This window comes from Lithobates pipiens, unplaced genomic scaffold, assembly GCF_037356315.1.
Source record: "Lithobates pipiens isolate NorthernLeopardFrog02 unplaced genomic scaffold, aLitPip1_a1.2 Scaffold_13, whole genome shotgun sequence".
Lineage (NCBI taxonomy): Eukaryota > Metazoa > Chordata > Amphibia > Anura > Ranidae > Lithobates > Lithobates pipiens.
Genome location: NW_027507718.1, coordinates 11,226,356 through 11,250,213, shown reverse-complemented (window position 1 = coordinate 11,250,213; position 23,858 = coordinate 11,226,356). Strand labels below are relative to the sequence as shown.

General features: G+C 42.4%; 1 protein-coding gene across 1 annotated transcript in view; it reads right to left on the bottom strand.

Annotated features, from left to right (window-relative positions):
- Nucleotides 1-2,369: 2,369 nt before the first annotated feature.
- Nucleotides 2,370-23,858, bottom strand: part of LOC143973935 (G-protein coupled receptor 54-like) — a 145,902-nt gene continuing 124,413 nt past the window's right edge. Inside the window, exons 4-5 of the mRNA XM_077474832.1 lie at nucleotides 6,018-6,256; nucleotides 2,370-4,093 (exon numbers count right to left, since the gene is read on the bottom strand). Of these exons, the coding sequence (XP_077330958.1) occupies nucleotides 3,743-4,093; nucleotides 6,018-6,256 (590 nt within the window). The 3' untranslated portion in view covers nucleotides 2,370-3,742. The remainder of the gene's footprint in view (nucleotides 4,094-6,017; nucleotides 6,257-23,858) is intronic.

The window sequence follows — 23,858 nt, the reverse complement described above, 5'->3', positions numbered from 1 at the left end:
ATATGTGAGGTAGGCAAATTAGCCATAACGCCACTAGGGGGCGGGGAGGGGTTAAGTGTGTCCTAGGGGAGTGTTTCTAACTGTCTGGGGGATAGGCTGTGTGTGTTGTGACACTGATTGTTGCTTCCGATGACAGGGAGCAGACGATCAGTGTCCTGTCATTAGGCAGAATGGGGAGATGCTGTTTACATTGGCCTCTCCCCATTCTTGAGCTCCGTGACACAATTGCGGGTAGTCACGCGGCGATCGAGTCCATGGGTCCAGCAGGCACCGTCACAGATCTTGCGGCAGGCGCACGTGTATATATATATTTTTTTTCTATTGTCCCCTAGATTGTTAGTTCATACCATTATTGAACCAGCTTGGTTCATGCCTATACATACTTTTATCATATACTACTTTACTTCTATGCTGGTATGGCAGCATCTAGTGATACATATGCATTTATGTTTCAGTTGACATTATTAATGGATACTGGGAGATCTTTGGTGACACATTCCCCCATCCCAGCCATGTCTGCCCCCGTTTGTGTTCTGTTGGGTTGATTTTTTCCTCTGCCTCCTCAGCTCCTGAGCCGGACGCTTATTACTGCCGCCTCTGGGTATCGAGCAATTGGTAGTCTGATCCAGCCTTTGCTGAGTATAGGGCAATGCATTTTTGGACCCTCTTGACTAACTGTCACGATACCATGTCTGTGTTGATACTTATTTGGTTCATTATACCCCCTACAGATGTACTACACATGCATCTAACTCTGATGAAGCGAGCATGGTCTTGTGAAATGCATTGGGATACTTTTTATGCCTGTGTATTTTGCAATTTACTTTTTATACTATGATACGTTTCTTCTGTATATATCATTTCAATATCTTGGCTATGATTCATGTTTATGTTTGAATGACTATTTTAATAAATTTTAGGGCTGAAACGATTAATCAATATTATCGCTAATAATCGATAATGAAAATCGTTGTCAACGATTTTCATTATTGATTAGTTGGTCCGCACCATGCGATCCATACGTTTCCTAAGGCCGCGGCTTCGGCCTAGCTCCGGAGCTGGCGGCCATCTTGGTACACCCGGCGGCAGTGAGCTGCGCGCTGACGTCACCCCCAGCGCGTTGTTCAGCCTGTGTCAGCCCAAGTGAAGGAATTCTGGAGGAGCCACGCTGGATGCCTTGCCTGCCCTCATTCAAAACTTCTTTTATGCAGGTACCACTATATTTATTACCTAATCTAACCTAATAACTAACTACTATCTATTAGATAGTAGTTAGTTATTATCTAATCCTATCTAAGCCTTTCCACTTGCTCGCCACAGCCACATTGTTGATTTAAATAAAAGGTACAACACTATCTCCCCCCCCCCCCCAATAAAATGCAGCCTATTACAAGCATAAAAACATAGCATATCACTGACGATTTGCGCCAATAGGCATCCCGGGACTCATCACAGCGGTCTGTTTGGAGGAACTTTGATCGGTGGTGAGCTTGGCGCAAATCATCAGTGATATGCTGACTATGTTTTTATGCTTGTAATAAGCTGCATTTTATTGGGGGGGGGATAGTGTTATACCTTTTATTTAAATAAACGTTAATAAATAATAAATGTGGCTGTGGGGGGCAGGGGATAGTGTTATTTTTTTTGCTGATCCGAAAATGTATCCAATCCGTGACTTTGATCCAAGGAACGATCCGATCCGTGAGTTTTTTGATCCGTTGCACCCCTAGTCCGCAGCTTCCCCCCGTCGGTCCATTAGAATCCTGTGTATCCTCCCGTGTCCTACGCATGCACCACGTCCATGAGGACGCCTGCTTACATTCTCCACCCAGCTTACGTCCCGCCAGCAACGCGCCTGCGCTGCTTTCGGCTCCTCCTCCCCCCTCTACCCAGCAGCCTTCCGATAGACCCGCCGCAGAGCGCAGGCGCGGCAAGCCCTCGCCGGGCCGCTTTCCAGCACTGCCGTGATTGGAGGTTGTGCTCTGTACATGCATGCATCCATCTCCCGGCTTCGGGGTGCCCTTCGCTCCATTTGGAGGAGTCAGCCCAATCATGTGTGGCGGGTCCGGACTGAGACTCCGCCCCACACCACCCCGGCACACCGAGGAGGAGCCGCTGTCACCATGAAGGGGTGAGAAAACCCTAGACACCACAGGGGGGGGGGGAGGGCAGCACTGAGCTGCTGAGGCATTGACACCATTTGAGAGGGGAGAAATGTGTCATGTATACTGGGGGGGACAGGTGTGTGTGTGTGTGTATGTGTATATATATATATATATATATATCTATATATATATATATATATATATATATATATATATATATATATATATATATATATATATATATATATATATTTCTTCCCTTTTTCCGTTTTTTTTTATCCGATTAATCGAAAAAATAATCGGCCGATTAATCTATTATGAAAATAATCGTTAGTTGCAGCCCTAATAAATTTTCAGACTCCATTTACTCTGTAAATTGTTAACTAAACACATTCACCTCGGGCGATTTCCTGTTTTTTGTTATAATGGGTTGAAGCAACAGGCCAGTACATTAACAAAAAAAAAAAAAAAACATTTGAAAGTAGCAGTAAATTGGTATAAGTACTGTGCCTACATATGCATGTTTTCTGTCTTTTTCCCAGTTTAGACTTAAAGATACATGGCATAGGAATACCAACCTATTGTTCAATTTAAAAATATTTAAGATTTTTTTTTTCATTCTTCTCAATTTTGTTAAAGTTTAAAATGTTATTTTAAATAATTCTGACATCTGCTGATGGTCTATACAAGTTTGATGTCTTCTACACATCTTTGAACAATTTAGATTGGCAAACCCCCAACCTTAAAGCTGATGTTTCAGCTGATTTATTTATTTTTTTCTTCTACAGCTTCAGTGAAATCACTTACCTGTAATGAAGGTAAACTTCAGCTTTAAGGCCAAATCCATGTAGTCTTAAATTTTAGCGCACATAGATGGATTAAATAATTATTTTCATTTTTTTGTTGGGAACCCCAAAACACAATAATTCTCTGGAACTTACAACTTTACCCTCTAACTGTGGCCATTATAAATCCATAAGAGAATGTATCACACTCTCGATGGATTTGCCATGCTATGAAATGAATAAACAATCCAGCTACGAGATGAGATATATAAAATGAAAAATAGAATCCAGCAATAAGAGCAAGGTATCATTTAGATATGTTCAGTTGTTGGCTGATGCTGGTAACCCAACAGTATACATCCTGCCCCGAAATATGGGTGACCATACTATTTTAGGATTGTTGTAGTGTATTAACGTGTGCAAAATCTTTGCTGGATCAAAAGATACATATACTGTACCTGAACAATATGCTGTAAATAATACACTTGGATACATGTTTAGGGCAAGACACAGAAGCATGGCATTTGCATTGTTTGTAATTTGAATGTTTCTAAAAACACATAACATTCACATCTTGGAGGCAAACTATGACATAACTTAAGACACATCACCTACAAAACATTCTAAGCATTTAGAGGTGGCAGAAAACTGGGTACAGGCCCCAATGCATAGGCAATGCATAGAATTTACATATATTGTCAAATGAATAATTTCCACAGTGTAATAAACCCTATTACTAGTTATTAAAAGCTTTTAAATATTTACATCATACCTTCTCCCCATAAAATAATTTGTTGGACAGAGCCTCAGTAGTTATTGCAGACTGAAAAAAGAGTGCTTTAAATAGACAAGTCAAGTTCCTGATGATATAAAATGCATTTCTGTGTTACCAACTGCTCCAGTGATGCACTCAACTTTTGGCTTGAAAATGAATGGAAAGGCTTTCTTAAAGGACTTCCTGAAGTTTGCCCCCATGAACGCATACACAATGGGATTGACCGATGAGTTAGAGTAACACATACAATGAGCAAAAATCTTTAGTTTGTAGGTTGCATAACTTTGCTGGAAATTGGAATCAAATGCTTGAAACAAAATAAAAAGCTGGATTGGCCCCCAACAGATGGTAAAAAGCAGGACTATCACCACCACCATTTTGGATATCTTTGCTCGCACTGCCTGAGATCTCTCTGCCAAAAGCTGGACCTTAAGAAAGCAGAACACATAATTAGTTTTTTTTGAATATATCAGTGAGGCACAACACAGGCAAATATATTTTATAGATTTTCAGTTATGGCTTGATATGCATGATATGGCTTTTATGCTTTCAAGCGTTTAAGGATATGGAATAACTGTGCAGCTCTGCCCAGCAACACATAGCCTTTGCAATGCAAATATCCCTGCTGGAAATGTATGGCTCACCCAAAGGAATGCATAGTGAAGGATTGCTGTAATGAGAAGGAAGATATACTGACACAAGGAGGGCTACACCCAGGAAGTTGAAGGGGAGGGGGAATAAGTTAAAGGACAACTGCTTTAAAGGTACAGTTGTACTTTCAGTTACGGGCTACAAGTATGTCAATCAGTGAGTTGAAAATGCAAATCCAGGACATACTGAACCATGCTGATACCAGAGCCAATTATTTTACCTTCAACAGGGGAAAATGTCAGTTTCTAATGTCAGTGTTTGAAGTGATGGCCCTATCTTCTACATCTGCTACCACATAGTATTGGGAAATTACATGCCCATTCCTCCATAAAGGTGCAGGCAGGTGACAAGGCGATGTGGGTTTCTGGTGTGATCCTGCGCCTTTAAGGAGGAATGAGCTGCCTATACCTGATGCATATACATATATATGTGTGAAAGTGTGTCTATCTATATATACACTATATTGCCAAAATTTGGGACGCCTGCCTTTACACGCACATGAACTTTAATGGCATTCCAGCCTTAGTCCGCAGGGTTCACAATTGAGTTGGCCCACCCTTTGCAGCTATAACAGCTTCAACTTTTCTGGGAAAGCTGTCCACAAGGTTTAGAAGTGTGTATATTGGAATGTTTTTGACCATTGTTCCAGAAATACATTTGTGAGGTCAAGCACTGATTTTGGAACAGAAGGCCTGGCTCACAATTTCTGCTCAAATTCATCCCAAAGGTGTTCTATTGGGTTGAGGTCAGGACTGCAGGTCAGTCAAGTTCCTCCACCCCAAACTTGATTATCTATGTCTTTATGGTCCTTGCTTTGTGCACTGGTGTGCAGTCACTTTGGAACATGAAATTGTCCAAAATGATTTGTTATGCTGATGCCTTAAGAGTTCCCTTAACTGGAATTAAGGGGCCAAGCCCAACCTCTGACAAACAACCCCGAACCATACCCCCCCCCCCCCCCCCTCCACCAAATGATTTGGACAGTGCACAAAGCAAGGTCCATAAAGACATGGATGAGCGAGTTTGGAGTGTAGGAACAGCCTTCCCAAAAGAGTTAAAGCTGCAAAGGGTGGGCCAACTCATTATTGAACCCCCTACGGACTAAGACTGGAATGACATTAAAGATCATGTGCGTGTAAAAGCAGGCATCCCGATAATTTTGATATAATGTGTATATATATATATATATATATATATATATATATATATATATATATAATATATTTGAACCTGAAAACCCCCACAGACTAGAGTTAGGACTGCACTATACAGAGGGGCTGTGACAAGGCAGTGCAGCTTCCACATATTTGCAAATGTTGCACAACTATGTTTTTGCAAATTGTTACACAGTGTGAATGGTTTTCTTTTGTGTGTGGAATACTGCGCCGTACTGGTGAATCAGCAAAAAAGTTATTGTTATTGGTGGATATTGAGGTGATTAATTCAGTGGAAGTCTCTTCTGGGAAGTTGATCCCCAAAAGTAGACAGTGGTAGTGTACTCTTTTGAGGTCCTGGGGTTGCTACTTTTCAGATACAATGGCAATGCAGTTTTAGCTGGAGTAGCTTGAGTGAGTATGAAACAGTCAGTAACAGATGATCATCTCACTTGATTGTTTGTTTATTTTAGAATGTAATGAATAACAAGTAACGTTGCATTGATTGATCTTTGTCTATTGTTTGCTAGTTACTCCCCCAACTTACCTGGTAGTTGTTGTCAATGGGCTCTACAACAGGTCTGCTCATTCTCTTCAGCATGAAAGCATAGCATACACAAATTGTTAGAAGTGGTAATAAATACACTGCAAGAAAAGTGTATAGTATGAAAGCCTTCTGATGGATGACTGTAGGGAAAGCTTCTATGCAGTAGGTCTGTGGTCCGTACCAATAACCAGTACTCAGTTTCTGGTACATTCCAAAAGGAATGGATAATGCAAAGGAGCCTGAAAATAATAACAGAACATTTATGTTACATACAGCTGTCATGGGGTTTAAAAGTTACCAAATATACTCTAAAAAGGAAAGCTCATCACTATACAACAGTGTGTGATTAGTTAGGTGCATCTCTATGTAATTACTTCCTGCCTGGTCTGCCAATTGTTTTTCTGTGTTCACAATTGTAGTTATGCTGCTGCCTGGTAACTTATATGCTCTAATGGGCTTCAATATATTCTACTAAAGCAAGGGTTTATTAAGTCAAAATGCCAATTAAAAGTCTTGCCATGACTCATAATATGTATTTCATCCACACAGACACTAGAACCTTAGCACAGTATAAAATATATATTATATATTATTATCTTAAAGATTGCAACTTGGCTTTATTACATACTTTGTAATCTTTTTTTTGTCACTCTGCTGGCTCCATGCATATTTCATTGAGCTTAAAGCCATGACCCAGCTTCATAAAGGCAGCTATAGCGCCTGTTGTTTTTTTGATCTCATTGGTTTGAAGTTTTTCCCAAGAGCGATGGAAGGGCTGGGAAGATGGCAACTACGTTTTTTTTTCCCCAAAAGCACTCATGCTTAGGCTCACAGGAATCGCTTAGCCACATACGACCATTTAGGTTTGCTGAGCCTTTAGTTTTGCTGTTAAAAAACCCCCAAAAGAGCCACAAAATAAAATTAAGAACCACTGCACTGACAGTTGGTTTGAGGAAGTTATTAGTACTAAAGACTCCAGCTAGCTAGCCAGTGACAGTCATTTGTAACAGCAGACTACCACAAAGGCACCCCCAGTCCTCCAGTCCATGCAGTTGGACAGTCTTCTTATGAACATTATGCACTTCATTTCAGTATTATTATGCAGTTAGAAGTATAGTAAATCAAAAACAACATACATTTCCCATAAAAGATCTTTTTTTTCAGCAGTTATTAAAAACACCAAAATGCTGATACCTTTCAGCCACCAAACTCTAAGACTAAGTAACTCATGGCTAGAAAAGCAGCAGCGTTTCTGATTTTTTTAAGTCGTAATAAGGATGTATAGAAAAATGTTTTTTTGGGATATTCTGTTTACTTTATATGTAGAGAATCTGTGCTCAATCAGCTGGTGATAAAGGACAGGTATGTGCACTCCATGCATGTCATCAATAATGTTCTGCAGGCATGACATATAGATATGTCACTCCAGTGTACAGTCTGTCCTGGGGGGGTCTATCCCGGGGGCATACGTATGAAACAAAAGGCCCGAGGCTATGTGTGGTGGCCAAACTTAGACTCAGATATCACAACATATGTGAATGCTTGTGCTGGATGTGCACAAACTGCAAGAGACCCTCCTTGAGGGTGTGTCCAGCCATGGACTTGGCCCACGGTTCCCTGGTTTCGCCTAGACTTGGACTTTGCAGGTCTGATCAGAGGACACACCTTCTTGATCATAGTGGATGCCCATTCAAAGTGGCCTGAGGTAATTCCTGTTACTCAGCCAACAACTAAGGCAAAAGTTTCCATACTGTTACATCTCACTGCTACATTTGGATACCCCAGTGAAATCGTCACAGACAATGGTGCACAATTCACCAGTCAGGAGTTTCAGCGTTTCTTGACTGCCCACAACATCAAGCACAAGTTGACCGCACCTTAACACCCAGCTATAAATGGTCAAGCAGAGCGGTTTGTGCAGACTTTTAAACACTATTTCAAAGCTACAGTGGCTACAAGTAAACAACAGTCCTTGTCACCCCAGCAGCTGGACTCCTTCCTGTCTGCTTACAGAAACACACCACATGCAACCACCGGGAAAACTACAGCAGAACTCCTTCTGGGTCGGCAGCCATGGACTGTTTTAGACATGCTCCGCCCTCAAACAGTCCAGGAACATGTACTGCAGTCCCAAGACAAGATGGTCAAACACCATGAGCTCCCCCGATTCATAGCCCAACAAAAGGTATGGGCCCAATCTTATGGGGCTTCCAACACCCATTGGCTTCCTGCTGTCATTGCAGAGACTTTGGGACCCAAGATGTATAGGGTCTGCCTGGAAGATGGTTCCATTTGCAGATGGCATGCGAACCAACTGTGTCCTCGTTTTCAACTGCATGAATTCCTGACGCCGGCTGAGCCACCAGTGTTGCAAGGAACTGCTCCCAGTGGATCAGAATGCACGGGAACTGATGATTGGGGGGACTCTGAACTTTTGAACTCAGCTCCAACAGAGCCCTACAGCCCTGGTCCAGAGGTTGGTTCACCCACTGACCTGGGTGATCCCTCCTTGGCACCGCTGGTGCCCATTCCAGCTGGCCCTGTTTCCTCCGGTCCCGAGTCGCTGGTTGCCCGCCCTCAATGACACTGTCGCCCTCCAGACCGGTTTCAGCTTCAAGACCCGTTATGAGACTTTTGACGGGGCCACCGAAAGTGATCCAATGACATTGTATCACCGCAACTGTCCCTGGATCGGGATGCAGGAAAAGTCCTGTGCATCTCCTGTGTTTGGAGGACTGTTATTGGACAGTTATTAGTTCATGTTTTGTGCCTTTGCTCGTTTTGTTGTTGTTTTTTGTTTGTTTTTTAGGGATGGATGGAAGGTGTTATACCTGAAGGGTTCCACATGTACTGTCACTTTAAGGCTGGCTCCACCAAGGAGTGATTACAAGGGTCAAGGGGCATAGTAGCCATCTTAGAGCACATGTAAGGAGCATAATAAGATGTACTGTCCTGAGATGCATGTTGCAGTGTACAGTGAGTACTGAAATAAACATTCATTGTTCCAGACCAGAGTCTTGTGTCTCTCACAACTCAGAGGATATAACAGTGGCGACAAGGATGGGATTTACAAAGTGTCTATCAGTCTGAGAGAGAGAGACAAAGGCAGTGTGGATTGTCCCCTGGATTAAAGCAATCACAGATCCCAGCAGGAAAATGTCATTGATCGGGACATTAAGTGAATTTGATTGAGAACAGACATCCTGGAGTTCCTGGGTTGAGAGACTGGAACAGTATTTCAGTGCAAATGCCATCCTATGTGAAAGGCAAGTAGCAGTATTTCTGACAGTGGTTGGTGCTCAGACATATGACACTCTCAGGGATCTCCTTTTCCCTGTAAAACCAGCAACTAAGACATTGGCAGAGCTCCTGACACTGTTAGAGGGTCACTTCCAGCCTAAACCACTAGAGATTGCAGAAAGATTTTATTTTTATCAGAAGCAGCAGCAGCCAGGTGAAGAAATTAAAGCTTATGTGCTCGCCCTTCGCAGACTAGCTTCTACCTGTTCTTTTGGGGAGTACCTACCTACTGCACTGAGAGATGAGTTTGTCATGGGACTGAATTGTGACTCTAGCCAAAAGAGACTGTTAACAGAGAAAGACCTTACCCTTGCAAAGGCAATTGAGATTCAGTGATGGAAATGTCTGTGAAAGATACAGAGGAATTGAACCCCCAGGGCAGAAGGGAAGAGGTGAAACTCAGAGGATATAACAACCCCCATGACATTTTTTAAAATTTTTGGTTTGGGGTAACTCTTAATATTCATACCAGACCCAAAGGGCCTGGCAACGGATGGGAGGGGGGGGGGGGGGGGTGGGGGGGGGGGCATGCTGTTTTTTTCAATGAGTTTCATCTATATTGCCGAGACCCGACAATTCATTACAGCTGCGATCAGTTTTAAATTACTTTTTTCCTTTTTAGAAATGTAATTTTGCTGTGGTACTGTTCTAAACATGTTCTAAACACGTGAAAAACTGTGACACTTTACAGGCATACTATAGACCCCCTCCCCCAGCACAATATTTAAAGGAATATTTCATTTTTACTGTTTCCCTTTAAGCATTATTAAAATCACTGCTCCCGAAAAACAGCTGTTTTAAAAACTTGGGCAGGACCCAGGTCCCCAAACACTTTTTATGATAATATAAGCCTTTAAAATGAGCACTTTTGATTTTTCATTTTCGAGTCCCATAGACTTTAACGATGTTCGCCTGTTTGTCCAAATTTTTTACCTGTTCGCATGTTCTGGTGTGAACCGAACCTGGGGGGGGGGGGGGGAGTGTTTGGCTCATCCTATATAATATAATATATAATATTTGAACACAGATTTGTATTTTGTGCAACAACTACTGTACATCAGTATTTAGTAGAGATATATTCTTCAACCAGTAGATGGCAGTGTCTATAAGATGCAGCTATGATATAGTCTATGTCTTTTCTCTATAATGAAGTTTTCTGTTTCCTGTTTGCAGTTAAGCAGCAAAGCCCATGTGGATTCTGTGCTGTCTGTTCTCTAGGGCTATATACAGAATTTCGAACAGTTTACGAGTCCAGATACCCACCCAGAGAAAAGCTGAGAACCTTGTCATAGCCAGCTACAGCTAAAGAAATGCAAGATATGGCAACAGAACGAAGACTGTAAGAAAATAAAGAGAATGGCCAGTAACACAGCTGCAACAAAGCTTTTATTTGCAAATCTGACAAACCAGAACTACCAGTCATGGAAATTCAAGATGAAAATACTGCTAATAAGAGAAGGTACGTGTAAATGAAGTCAGGCAGAAAACCCTTCAGATGAATGGATAGAGAAAGACCAAATAGCTCAGAGCACAATCTCTCTTAGCATCAAAGATGATCAAATCATACATAAATGTAAGTGTGAAACTGATAAAGAAATGTTGGAAGGATTACAAAGGGTGCATGAAAGAGCTTTTATCAGCAATAAACTGTATTTGATTGGAAAGCAATACCAAACCAAGCTGATGAAAGGTCAAGATTTGTAGAATTATATAAGAAACATCCTGGAAATGGTTGAATGCCTGAGAGGTATAGGAGAAGAAATAAAAGATTTCATGTTGCAGCACTATTACTCAGTGGCTTACCAGAAAGTTAAGAAATAATTGTCACAGCACTTTGTGCAGGTGCAGATAATGAACTGACATTGGAACATGTTAAGGGCAAGCTTGTGGATTAAATTAAGTGTAAAACATAAAACATTAATAGTGACGGTGCTTCTGTCACAAAGTCTGCTTTAATGATGAAAAATAAGAAATAAAACAGTAACATTCAATAAGAAACACGTGAATGTTTATGTGCAAGAAAGAAGGCATTTTAAAAGCAGACTGCAGAATCTGGAAAGTTAGAATACAAAAATAAACTAAACTACAAGTGGCCAAAAGTGTGAAGGAAGAAGCGTTGCACCTCATCATTGCAGGCATGGTGTGTAGCTTCAGGAGCTACGAGTCACATGACAAATGACAGAATTTTTTTTATTCACCTTGACCAGAGTAAAACAGAAAAAATCACGACAGTTAATGGCCAAATAATAGAATCAGAAAGAAATGGGAAGGGTTTTCTTTAATGTCCTATTTCTCAGGGTGTCACCAGAAAGATAGCTGTGAAAAATGTCTTCTACATCCCTGCTCTTGACACTCACCTTTTGTCAGTAGAAGTGACCTTTCAAGGTGACAGTTGTTCCATCACAAAAGGGGATATCTTACTTGCAAAAGCTACAATTACAGATGAACTGTATCAGCTGAACTGCAACAAGGATTTTTAACACAGCCAAGGAGGACAATTCATTCATTGATTAAAAAAAAAAGTGTAGTTGTTCCCCTAAATTCAATTACCAGGCCCTTCAGATTCAGATTCCAGCGGTGCTAATCCACACTTGCTATCCAGCAACGTATGATCATCTCTCCGGGGTCCAGCGATGGCTGATCTGATCCAGCGACGGGGGATCTCTCAGTCCAGCGCTGTCCATACATGCATCCATCTTCTGTCTCCACTGCGGAGACACTGCAGGGATCCCAGCGCTGACGTTTCTTATATTAGGAGGGCGGGGCCACCCGACACTTGACCCGCCCCCTCTGACGCTGGTGAGGAAAGCCATGGAGTTCCCCAGTGACGTATGGGTGACCCGCCCCCCTCTGATGTAACGCAGACCTGAAGGGTCTGGTATGGATATTTAAGGGGACCCCACGTCAATTTTTTTTTAAATTTGACACGGGGTTCCCCTTAATATCCATACCAGACCTGAAAGGCCTGGTAATTGAATTCAGGGGAACCCCCTCGCTTTTTTTTTTTATCAATGAATAAATTGTCGTCTAATACAGAGGACACTCATTGAGTATTACGGGAGCCGACAATGGAAAGTGATTTTAAAAGACTTTTTTCCTTGCAAAATGACACTTTGTGCAGGGACAGTTCTAAGCACGGGAAACATGCGCCCCTTCATAGGCATACTATAGACACCCCCTAGGTACGAAATTTAAAGGAATATTACACTTTTATTGTTTCACTTTAATCATTATTAAAATCACTGCTCCTGAAAAAATGACAATTTTTAAAACTTTTTTTTGCATTGATCCATGTCCCCTGGGGCAGGACCCAGGTCCCCAAGCACATTTTAGGACAGTAACTTGCATATTAGCCTTTAAAATTAGCACTTTAGAGTGTGAATGTTCGAGTCCCATAGACTTTAATAGGGTTCTAAAGTTCACACGAAGTTTAGGTCTGTTCGCAGGTTCTGGTGCGAACCGAACAGGGGGGTGTTCGGCTCATCCTTAACCAGCTGCATAAAAGGAAAAATTACAAGAAAGGCCTTTCCAAAGCAGAGTAACAGCAGAGCTAAGAGACTTCTAGACTTAATTCATTCAGATCTTTGCGGTGCATTGGACAAAACATTGACTCCAGGAAAGAGGAGGTATTTTCTCACTTTTATAGATGATTACTCCAGGTATGCTACACTATATCTGCAAAACAACAAAAGTGAAGTACCAGAGAAACTTGAACAGTATCTGGCTCAAGTAAACAACACATTTGGTAAAATACCAAGTGTACTGTACACAGACAACGGAACTGAATACACAGTGTGATAATACATAGGAGAGTGGAAGAACCATGCTGTTTGATGTAGATATGCCAACCGTATAGCATGTGGTCATAATTGCCTCCCCCCACTATCTCAAAAATGCACTACAAGGAAAATCAACTGAGAAAACTCCATATGAACTGTGGAATAAAAAGGCCCCAAATTTGAATGATCGAAAAAAATATGAAGCAAAGCCTATGTGCACATCCAAAAGAAAAACATACAAAATGGGATGCTTGTGCAAAGAAAAATGTACTCGTGGCGTACAGTGAATCTCAAAAGGGATACAGAATTCTACACCAAGACACAAACAAGGTAAAATCGGTAGAAGTGTAATTGTCGATGAAGCTTCAGTGTGTTCAAAATTTAATGAACTAAGGCCGCGTACACACGGGCGGACTATCCGTCCAACTAAGTCCTTCAGACAATCCGACAGACAGTCCGTCCTACTTTTGAATGAACGGACTTGACCACACACGACGAACAGACAGTCCGCTGAAAGTTTGCGCGATGACGTGTACGGCACGTACGACGGGACTAGAAATACGACGTCCAATACACTGCAATGCAACCTTCGGCCGTGTAAATCCTTTCTGAGCATGCGCCATACTTAGTCCGTCGAACTAGCCTACTCATGAGCGGACTGTCCGCTGAAACCAAGTTTGGACGGACAATATTACGGAAATTCCGAAAGACTTAGTCCGCCAGACTGTCCGCTGAAAAAGTCTGCTGAAGCCCACACACGAGCGGATTGTCCGCTGAAACACGTTTCAGCGGACCAAGTCCGTCAGACAGTCCGCCCGTGTGTACGCGGCCTAACAAACACTTCAAACTGAACATGGGTGTTCATGATTCATGTCCGAACTGTTAGTTCTCAGTGCGATATGTAAGCTGAAATGGGGGTGTCAATAACAATGTATTGACACTCCCAGCAGTGTTGGGTGAGATGTGGGAACCCGCAGTGGATTTGCAGGGTTCCCGCATCGCACAAGTGTTAACCAAGCTTAAAACCAGAGCCAGATTCATAGGGTAAGATGCAAAGAGTTCTAACTCATAAAAAAGTGGATCAGAGCTGCTGATGAAGATTGCAACTGCTTTGACATAACCATGTACAAGAAACAGATTTATGGAACTGAGATCCAAAATGGGACTAATATAAGGAGTATCTGTTGAGTGAGGGTTTTAGAATACATAATTGTATTTTGTGCAACAACTACTGCACCTTATAGTAGAGGTATATTTTTTCAACCAGTAGATGGCAGTGTTTATAGGTTTGTAGCTGCATCTATGGTATACTCTTTTTCTCTATAATAAAGTTTCCTGCTTCCTATCTGCAGTTAAGGAGCAAAGCCCATGTCTGTGCAAACAAAGCAAAATAAATAAATAAATACAGTGCCTTGCGGAAGTATTTGGCCCCCTTGAACTTTTCAACCTTTTGCCACATTTCTGGCTTCAAACATAAAGATATAAAAATTTTATTTTTTGTGAAGAATCACCAACAAGTGGGACACAATTGTGAAGTGGAACGAAATCTATTGGATTTTTGAAACTTTTTTAACTAATAAAAAAATGAAAAGTGGGGCGTGCAAAATTATTCAGCCCCCTTGCGTTAATACTTTGTAGAGCCACCTTTTGCTGCGATTACAGCTGCAAGTCACTTGGGGTATGTCTCTATCAGTTTTGCACATCGAGAGACTGAAATTCTTGCACATTCTTCCTTGCAAAACAGTTCAAGCTCAGTGAGGTTGGATGGAGAGCGTTTGTGAACAGCAGTTTTCAGCTCTTTCCACAGATTCTCGATTGGATTCAGGTCTGGACTTTGACTTGGCCATTCTAACACCTGGATACGTTTATTTGTGAAACATTCCTTTGTAGATTTTTCTGTATGTTTGGGATCATTGTCTTGTTGGAAGATAAATCTCCGTCCCAGTTTCAGGTCTTTTGCAGACTCCAACAGGTTTTCATCCAGAATGGTCCTGTATTTGGCTGCATCCATCTTCCCCTCAATTTTAACCATCTTCCCTGTCCCTGCTGAAGAAAAGCAGGCCCAAACCATGATGCTGCCACCACCATGTTTGACAGTGGGGATGGTGTGTTGAGGGTGATGAGCTTTGTTGCTTTTACGCCAAACATATAGTTTTGCATTGTGGGCAAAAAGTTCGATTTTGGTTTTATCTGACCAGAGCACCTTCTTCCACATGTTTGGTGTGTCTCCAAGGTGGCTTGTGGCAAACTTTAGATGAGACTTTTTATGGATATCTTTGAGAAATGGCTTTCTTCTTGCCACTCTTCCATAAAGGCCAGATTTGTGCAGTGTACGACTGATTGTTGTCCTATGGACAGACTCTCCCACCTCAGCTGTAGTTCTCTGCAGTTCATCCAGAGTGATCATGGGCCTCTTGGCTGCATCTCTGATCAGTCTTCTCCTTGTCTGAGCTGAAAGTTTAGAGGGACGGCCAGGTCTTGGTAGATTTGCAGTGGTCTGATACTCCTTCCATTTCAAAATGATCCCTTGCACAGTGCTCCTTGGGATGTTTAAAGCTTGGGAAATCTTTTTGTATCCAAATCTGGCTATAAACTTCTCCACAACAGTATTACGGACATGCCTGGTGTGTTCCTTGGTCTTCATGATGCTCTCTGCGCTTTCAACAGAACCCTGAGACTATCACAGAGCAGGTGCATTTATATAGAGACTTGATTACACACAGGTGGATTCTATTTATCACCATCAGTCATTTAGGACAACATTGGATCATTCAGAGATCCTTGCTGAACTTCTGGAGTGAGTTTGCTGCACTGAAAGTAAAGGGGCGGAATAATTTTGCACGCACCACTTTTCAGTTTTTTAGTTGCTAAAAAGTTTAAATTATCCAATAGATTTCGTTCCACTTCTCAATTGTGTCCCACATGTTGGTGATTCTTCACAAAAAAAATTTTTTTTATATCTTTATGTTTGAAGCCTGAAATGTGGCAAAAGGTTGGAAAGTTCAAGGGGGCCGAATACTTTCGCAAGGCACTGTATATATATATATATATATATATATATATATATATATATATATATATATTGTGGCAGCAGGCAGGTAAAGTCACCTGGTTGTATCCAGGATGGTAAATATGTGTGTCCTAGATTCAGGCTTTATGCAGACTTTTACAATTAGAGGGGAAGAGTTAATGAGCCCAGCTGAAGTAAGTGGGCTCATTAAGACCTCTACAAAAAACCCCAGCATGCTTAGGGAGATGCTCCATCCTGGAACCAGTTTTGTGTGTATAGACTGGGGAGTCTGAGATCTGTTCTGTGCGGTGAGTTAACGCCTGTGTGGCAAACCCCTACAATAGAGACAGGGACTGGGGCAGCACAAGGCTGCACCCAGTTGTTAGACAGGGAGTCTACGTGTGTAGTTAGAGGTCAAGCTGACCAGGATTTATTTTCTTGTTTTATTTTGTTTGGCTGTTATATGTATCACTGCATGTAGCCTAAATAAACCGGATCTTTTGTTTTTTGAACCTACACCGCTGTCTGCTGTGCCTGACTTTGTGTTGTGAACCCATCCAGGGGGTCACACACACCCACTGCCGAGCTAACCCCTCACAGTTGGTGGAGAATTTTGGCACTTTTTTTTTTTTTTTTGTTAAGGCCAGCATGGAGGAGATACTGAGACAGCTGGCTCTAGCAAATGCAAACCAGCAACAAGCCAATGCAAATCAGCAGCAAACAAATGCAGGTTTACAAAAGAGCCTTGCAGCCCAGCAGCAGATAAATGCAACTTTGCAGCAGAGTTTGAAAAATCAGCAGAAGGCTCACCAGCAGAGTTTGGAAGCTCAGCAACAAGCCCAGCAGCGATCTGAAGCCCGCTTTATAGACCTGTTGCAGAAACAAGAGCAGAATTTTCAACAGAAAATAGAGACATTAATACAGCAACGTCCGCAGACCAATGAAGCAAGTGGTTACAATAATACCGCATCCTTTGGTGTGAGCCGTTTACTGACAAAAATGACTGGAGAGGATGATCCGGAGGTGTTTTTGACCACATTTGAAAGGACTGCTGAAAGGGAAAAGTGGCCTAAGGAGCAATGGGCTGGACTGGTGGCCCCTCTGTTAACTGGGGAATCGCAGAAAGCTTATTATGACCTAGAGCCTGACCAAGCAAAAGACTATGTGGTGCTAAAAGCAGAAATATTGGCACGGCTGGGTGTCACCCTGGCCGTCCGGGCTCAGCGTGTGCATAACTGGACTTTTCAGGTTGGAAAACCTCCCAGGTCTCAAATGTATGATCTCATTCACCTGAGCAGGAAGTGGCTGCAGCCAGAGACTTTGACTGCACCAAACATTGTGGAACGTGTGGTTATGGATCGTTTCCTGAGAGCTCTTCCTACTGCCATCCAAAAATGGGTAAGCCATGGAGACCCAGAAAATGCCGATAAACTTGTGGATCTGGTTGAGAGGTACTTGGCTACAGAGAACCTGACCACCTCTTCCAGGGACTCACGGACTTTCCCCCCTAAGACCAGATCATCCCCAGTGGCGGGTAAGATGACTCCAAGGGGTGAGGGTGGAGAGAGTGAGAGGGTGGGAGTTCTACCTAAGGTCTGGCGGGAGAAGCCCAGGAAGCCCATGCTGCAAGAGGCAGCGAAAAATATTATTTGCTACCGCTGCCGGCAAGAGGGACATATTGCAGCCAATTGCCCAGTTGTGGATGAGCCTATGCAATGTGACCTTATAAGGGAGAGACGTCAGTCGCTGTTTGCGACAGTTGCATGCACTGCCATTCGGGGACCTGAGAGACATTTATGTAAAATGTGTATTAATGGTAGGCATGTTGATGTGTTGCTAGATTCAGGTAGCCTGGTAACATTGATAAAAGCTGAATTAGTTACTACAGAGGTCTCTGGGAAGAACAGGGTGGCTGTTATTTGTGTGCATGGGGACACCCGAGAGTATCCTGTAACTTCAGTGTTTTTTGAGACCCCCAAAGATAACCTCTCTCATCAGGTGGGGTTAGTGTCTCACTTACCACATGATGCTATTGTGGGAAGGGATTTTCCAAAATTCTGGGAACTCTGGGATTGTCCTGAGCCCCCCACTGGTGCCCCTATAGACCAGGAAGATGACCAGAATTCCTCTGGGAGTGGTGAGGACTCTCCTGAATTTCCCTTGTCGGTATTGGCGGGGGAAACTCGAGAAACTGGGGAGGAGCCAACATCCTCAGTTGAAAACATGCCGTCTGTGGAGTTTTCGGACCTTGAGGTTCACAGGGAAAATTTTGCCACAGAACAGTTAAAAGACCCCACCCTAATAAAGGCACGGGAAAATGTGGTGAAAATAGATGGCGAGTTAGTGAACCCAGATAAGACTTGCACTTACCCGTACTTCACTGTGGAAAGGGACCTGCTGTATCGAGTGGCTCAAAGGGCAGAAGAAACCATTGAGCAACTTGTGGTGCCCAAACCTTACAGGAAGTTGGTGTTAGAATTGGCCCATGGGCACATTCTGGGAGGTCATCTGGGGACCGAAAAAACCAGAGAGAGGGTACTGCAGAGATTCTATTGGCCTGGGGTCATGAAGGAAACAGAAAATTATTGTTCCTCCTGCCCTGTGTGTCAGAAGTCGGCACCTATGCCACATTTCCGTAACCCGCTGGTACCTCTTCCTATCATTGAGGTCCCCTTTGAAAGGATCGCAATGGATTTGGTAGGTCCGATAATGAAGTCCGCTAGGGGGCATCAGTACATTTTGGTTATATTGGACTATGCCACCCGTTATCCGGAAGCAATTCCTCTTCGAAATACCTCGGCCAAAACCATAGCCAAAGAGCTATCTCTTGTTTTTAGCCGCGTGGGTATTTGTAAGGAACTGCTTACGGACCAAGGTACACCCTTTATGTCCCGGGTTATGAAAGAATTATGCAAGTTGTACAAAGTGAAGCAATTGCGTACATCTGTGTATCACCCCCAAACAGATGGGTTGGTTGAAAGATTCAACAAAACCCTAAAACAAATGTTAAAGAAGGTGGTGGATAGAGATGGAAAGAATTGGGATTGTCTAATACCCTATCTGATGTTTGCCATTAGGGAGGTACCCCAATCCTCTACGGGTTTCTCACCCTTCGAGTTGCTCTATGGGAGACACCCAAGAGGGCTGCTGGATATCGCCAAGGAAACTTGGGAAAATGAGAGTTCTCCTCACAGGAGTGTGATTGAGCATGTTGCCCTGATGCAAGATAGAATTGCACAGGTAATGCCAATTGTAAAGGAACATTTAACCCAAGCGCAGTTAGCACAGCAGAGAGTGTACAACCGTGGGGCCAAGACACGTACTTTTTCCCCGGGGGATAGGGTCTTGGTGCTAGTCCCTACGGTTGAAAGCTAATTTCTGGCCAAATGGCAAGGTCCATATGAAGTAATTGAAAAAATTAGTGAGGTGAACTACAGGGTTAGACAGCCAGGAAGGCGAAAGCCGGAGCAGATCTATCACGTCAATCTGCTGAAAGCCTGGAGGGATAGGGAATCCCTAGTCGCAGAGACTTTGTCACAAGTACAGCCTGATTGCTTAGTTCCTGAGGTTGGAATAGCAGACACCTTATCGAAAGCCCAACAACAGGAGGTTAAAGAGTTTGTACTTCGTAACAAAGAGATTTTCTCTGAGCTTCCGGGACAAACATCTGGCGTAGAGCATGACATTATCACCCCGCCAGGAGAAAGGGTAAAACTAAAACCTTATAGAATACCAGAGGCCCGACGGGAGGCAATACGTGGGGAGGTTCAAAGGATGTTGGATTTGGGTGTGATAGAGGAGTCCCAGAGTGACTGGTCCAGTCCTATCGTACTAGTGCCCAAACCTGATGGGAGCTGGCGGTTTTGTAACGATTTTCGACAATTAAATAAAGTTACAAAATTTGACACCTACCCCATGCCGCGTATAGATGAGTTGATTGACCGGCTGGGAACAGCCCGATATATGACAACTCTTGATCTCACCAAAGGGTATTGGCAAATTCCCCTGGCCGAGTCGGCCAAGGAGAAAACTGCGTTTGTAACCCCAGATGGGGCATTCCAATATAAGAGAATGCCGTTTGGGTTACAGAATGCACCGGCAACATTCCAGCGGAAAATGGATAAGATTCTGAGGCCCCATCAGAAATATGCTGCAGCTTACCTGGATGATGTGATTATCCATAGCACAGACTGGGTCTCACATTTGCCAAAAGTACAAGCAGTCCTAGACTCTATCCGGGAAGCTGGGTTTACGGCCAATCCAAAGAAGTGTACCATTGGACAGGAGGAGGCCAAATATCTTGGGTACACTATTGGGAGGGGGGTGATAAAACCCCAAGTCAATAAAGTCGAGGCCATACAGAGTTGGCCACGTCCCAACAGCAAGAAACAGGTACGAGCCTTTCTGGGAATCGCTGGCTATTATCGACGATTCATTCCCCATTTTGCTTCTCAGGCTGTGCCCCTCACCAACCTGACAAAAGGGAAAGAGTCTGTCATGGTTAAATGGTCCCCAGAGGCTGAGGAAGCATTTCAGTCCTTAAAAACAGCCTTATGTAGCCAGCCAGTGTTGTACTCACCAGACTTCTCTAAGAACTTTGTTGTACAAACTGATGCATCAGACGTTGGGTTAGGAGCAGTGTTATCCCAGGTCTGGAACGGGGAAGAGCACCCAGTCATTTACCTCAGCAGGAAGTTAAATTCCCATGAGGTAAATTACTCCACGATTGAGAAGGAATGTTTAGCAGTGAAGTGGGCTCTAGATTCCCTTCGGTACTATCTGCTAGGTAGGCACTTTGACCTGGTGACTGATCACGCTCCTTTAAAGTGGATGGCTCAGAACAAGGAGACCAATAGAAGGGTAAATAGGTGGTTCCTGGCCCTACAGGAATTTAACTTTACAGTTAAGCATCGCCCTGGTGTTAAAATGGGGAATGTGGATGCTTTGTCTCGGATACATGCGTGTCTGACTGCTGGTGTTACAACCCCAAGGTTGAAACAAGAGGGGGGGGTATGTGGCAGCAGGCAGGTAAAGTCACCTGGTTGTATCCAGGATGGTAAATATGTGTGTCCTAGATTCAGGCTTTATGCAGACTTTTACAATTAGAGGGGAAGAGTTAATGAGCCCAGCTGAAGTAAGTGGGCTCATTAAGACCTCTACAAAAAACCCCAGCATGCTTAGGGAGATGCTCCATCCTGGAACCAGTTTTGTGTGTATAGACTGGGGAGTCTGAGATCTGTTCTGTGCGGTGAGTTAACGCCTGTGTGGCAAACCCCTACAATAGAGACAGGGACTGGGGCAGCACAAGGCTGCACCCAGTTGTTAGACAGGGAGTCTACGTGTGTAGTTAGAGGTCAAGCTGACCAGGATTTATTTTCTTGTTTTATTTTGTTTGGCTGTTATATGTATCACTGCATGTAGCCTAAATAAACCGGATCTTTTGTTTTTTGAACCTACACCGCTGTCTGCTGTGCCTGACTTTGTGTTGTGAACCCATCCAGGGGGTCACACACACCCGCTGCCGAGCTAACCCCTCACAATATATAAATATACAGTATCTCACAAAAGTGTGTACACCCCTCACATTTTTGTAAATATTTTATTATATCTTTTCATTTGACAACACCGAAGAAATGACACTTTACTACAATGTAAAGTAGTGAGTGTACAGCTTGTATAACAGGGTAAAATTGCTGTCCCCTCAAAATAACTCAACACACAGCCATTAATGTCTAAACCACTGGCAACAAAAGTGAGTACACCTCTAAGTGAAAAAGTCCGAATTGGGCCCAAAGTGCCAATATTTTGTGGGGCCCCCATTATTTTTTAGCACTGCCTTAACCCTCTTGGGCATAGAGTTCCCCAGAGCATCACAGGTTGCCACTGGAGTCCTCTTCCACTTCTCCATGACAACATCACGGAGCTGGTGGCCACACAAAATATTGATACATTGGGCCCATTTACACTTAGGGGTGTACTCACTTTTTTTGCCAGCAATTTAGACATTAATGACTGTGTGTTAAGATATTTTGAGCGGACAGCAAATTTACACTGTTATACAAGCTGTACACTCACTAATTTACATTGTAGCAAAATGTTTCTTTAGTGTTGTCACATGAAAAGATATAATATATTTACAAAAATGTGAGGGGTGTACTCACTTTTGTGAGATACTGTATATATACACACACATATATACACACAGGCATATACTGAATAATACTGTATCAGTATCAGAGATAAGAAATGGTGTAGAAAAAAATCATAACCATGTCTTCATTTTTTTTAAATGTCTCTTGCTTTAAAAACACAACTGAAATTACTATCTTGATTTGTTGGCCAACGTTGCTATTTAAAGTATAGAGTAACTGTGTTGAATGAAAAAAATAGCAATGCAATTTGTTCCCACTGAAATGACCTTTAAAATTATAGATCAAATTCTACAATCCCACCCAGAGCACGCACTTTTAAATTACTACAACTGTATCACGATAATTGGAAAAAAATTATAGATCTTAAAAACCCCATCAAATGAAGCAAAGAGTAAAATATAATTATACAAGGTCACCTGTCCTGCTGCAATTAGAAACATAACACAGAGAGGAAGCAGCCATTTTAACAACTCACAGGGGCTGATTTAGTAAAGCAAATACTCATGGGGGCTGATATATTAAAGCAAATAAACAAAAACAGGGATAAGACAATATGGTGCACATGCATTGCTGATTGTATGCTAATGGTCAATGTGGTGCAATTCTGGTGCTTCTAACTTTTTACCTAAAAATTACTAACTTGCTGAAGATTGAAATAGGCATACCAAAAAATCTCATATTCTATGCTGTCATAGGAAAAAGGCAGCAAATGTACAATTCTTTATCATTGGAACTATTAAGTAGTAGTATATGGGTACTGTACACTGGCTAACGCTTGAACTTCTGAACATGCGAACACAGATATGCACATGAACAGTATGATACCCTTAGCCCCCATGTACAGAACCTGGAGGATTTTTGCAAATTCTCTTTTTTAGTTTAGGCATGTCATGGTTTAGCTGGCACACTTGTTATTGTATACTTTACGCAAACCTGTCCAGTCTAAGTTCAATGCTGATAAGAGACACAAAAAAGGCCAACAAACTGTATGACAAATTTGCTATCGGGATTGCATTGCTAAAAAAAGAAAAGATTTGTAAATTTACAAAAATGAAAATGAATGTGCCACATCAATCCTAGGAGGTCCAAATACAACTTTATTCCAATAAAAGTTAGGGGACAATCAAAAGTGTAACCAATGCACTTTGGGGATCAAAAATTTAAATCTTCATCGGGGCTAGAAAAAACAAAGCTATCACAGTGCACCTTAGATAGTGGGTGGGAATCTGATGTATGAGGTTGGATAGGCTGGAGGAGATTGTTTAGAGATTGTATAATCAGACTGTATAGTGCAAGGATCCTCAAACTACGGCCCTCTAGCTGTTGTGGAACTACACATCCCATGAGGCATTGTAAGACTCTGACATTCACAGATATGACTAGGCATGATGGGAATTGTAGTTCCTGAACATCTGGAGGGCCATAGTTTGAAGACCCCTGGTATAGTGTATGGCTTGAGTTATAAACCTATTACAATTTGGATATGTTTTACTAATATTTATTCTCATCAGGTTCATATTTTATCATATATGTATTATTATTTTTGTTATTTCAGTTTTTTATCCAATTGAACTGAAATTGAGGCTCTTGTATCTGATTA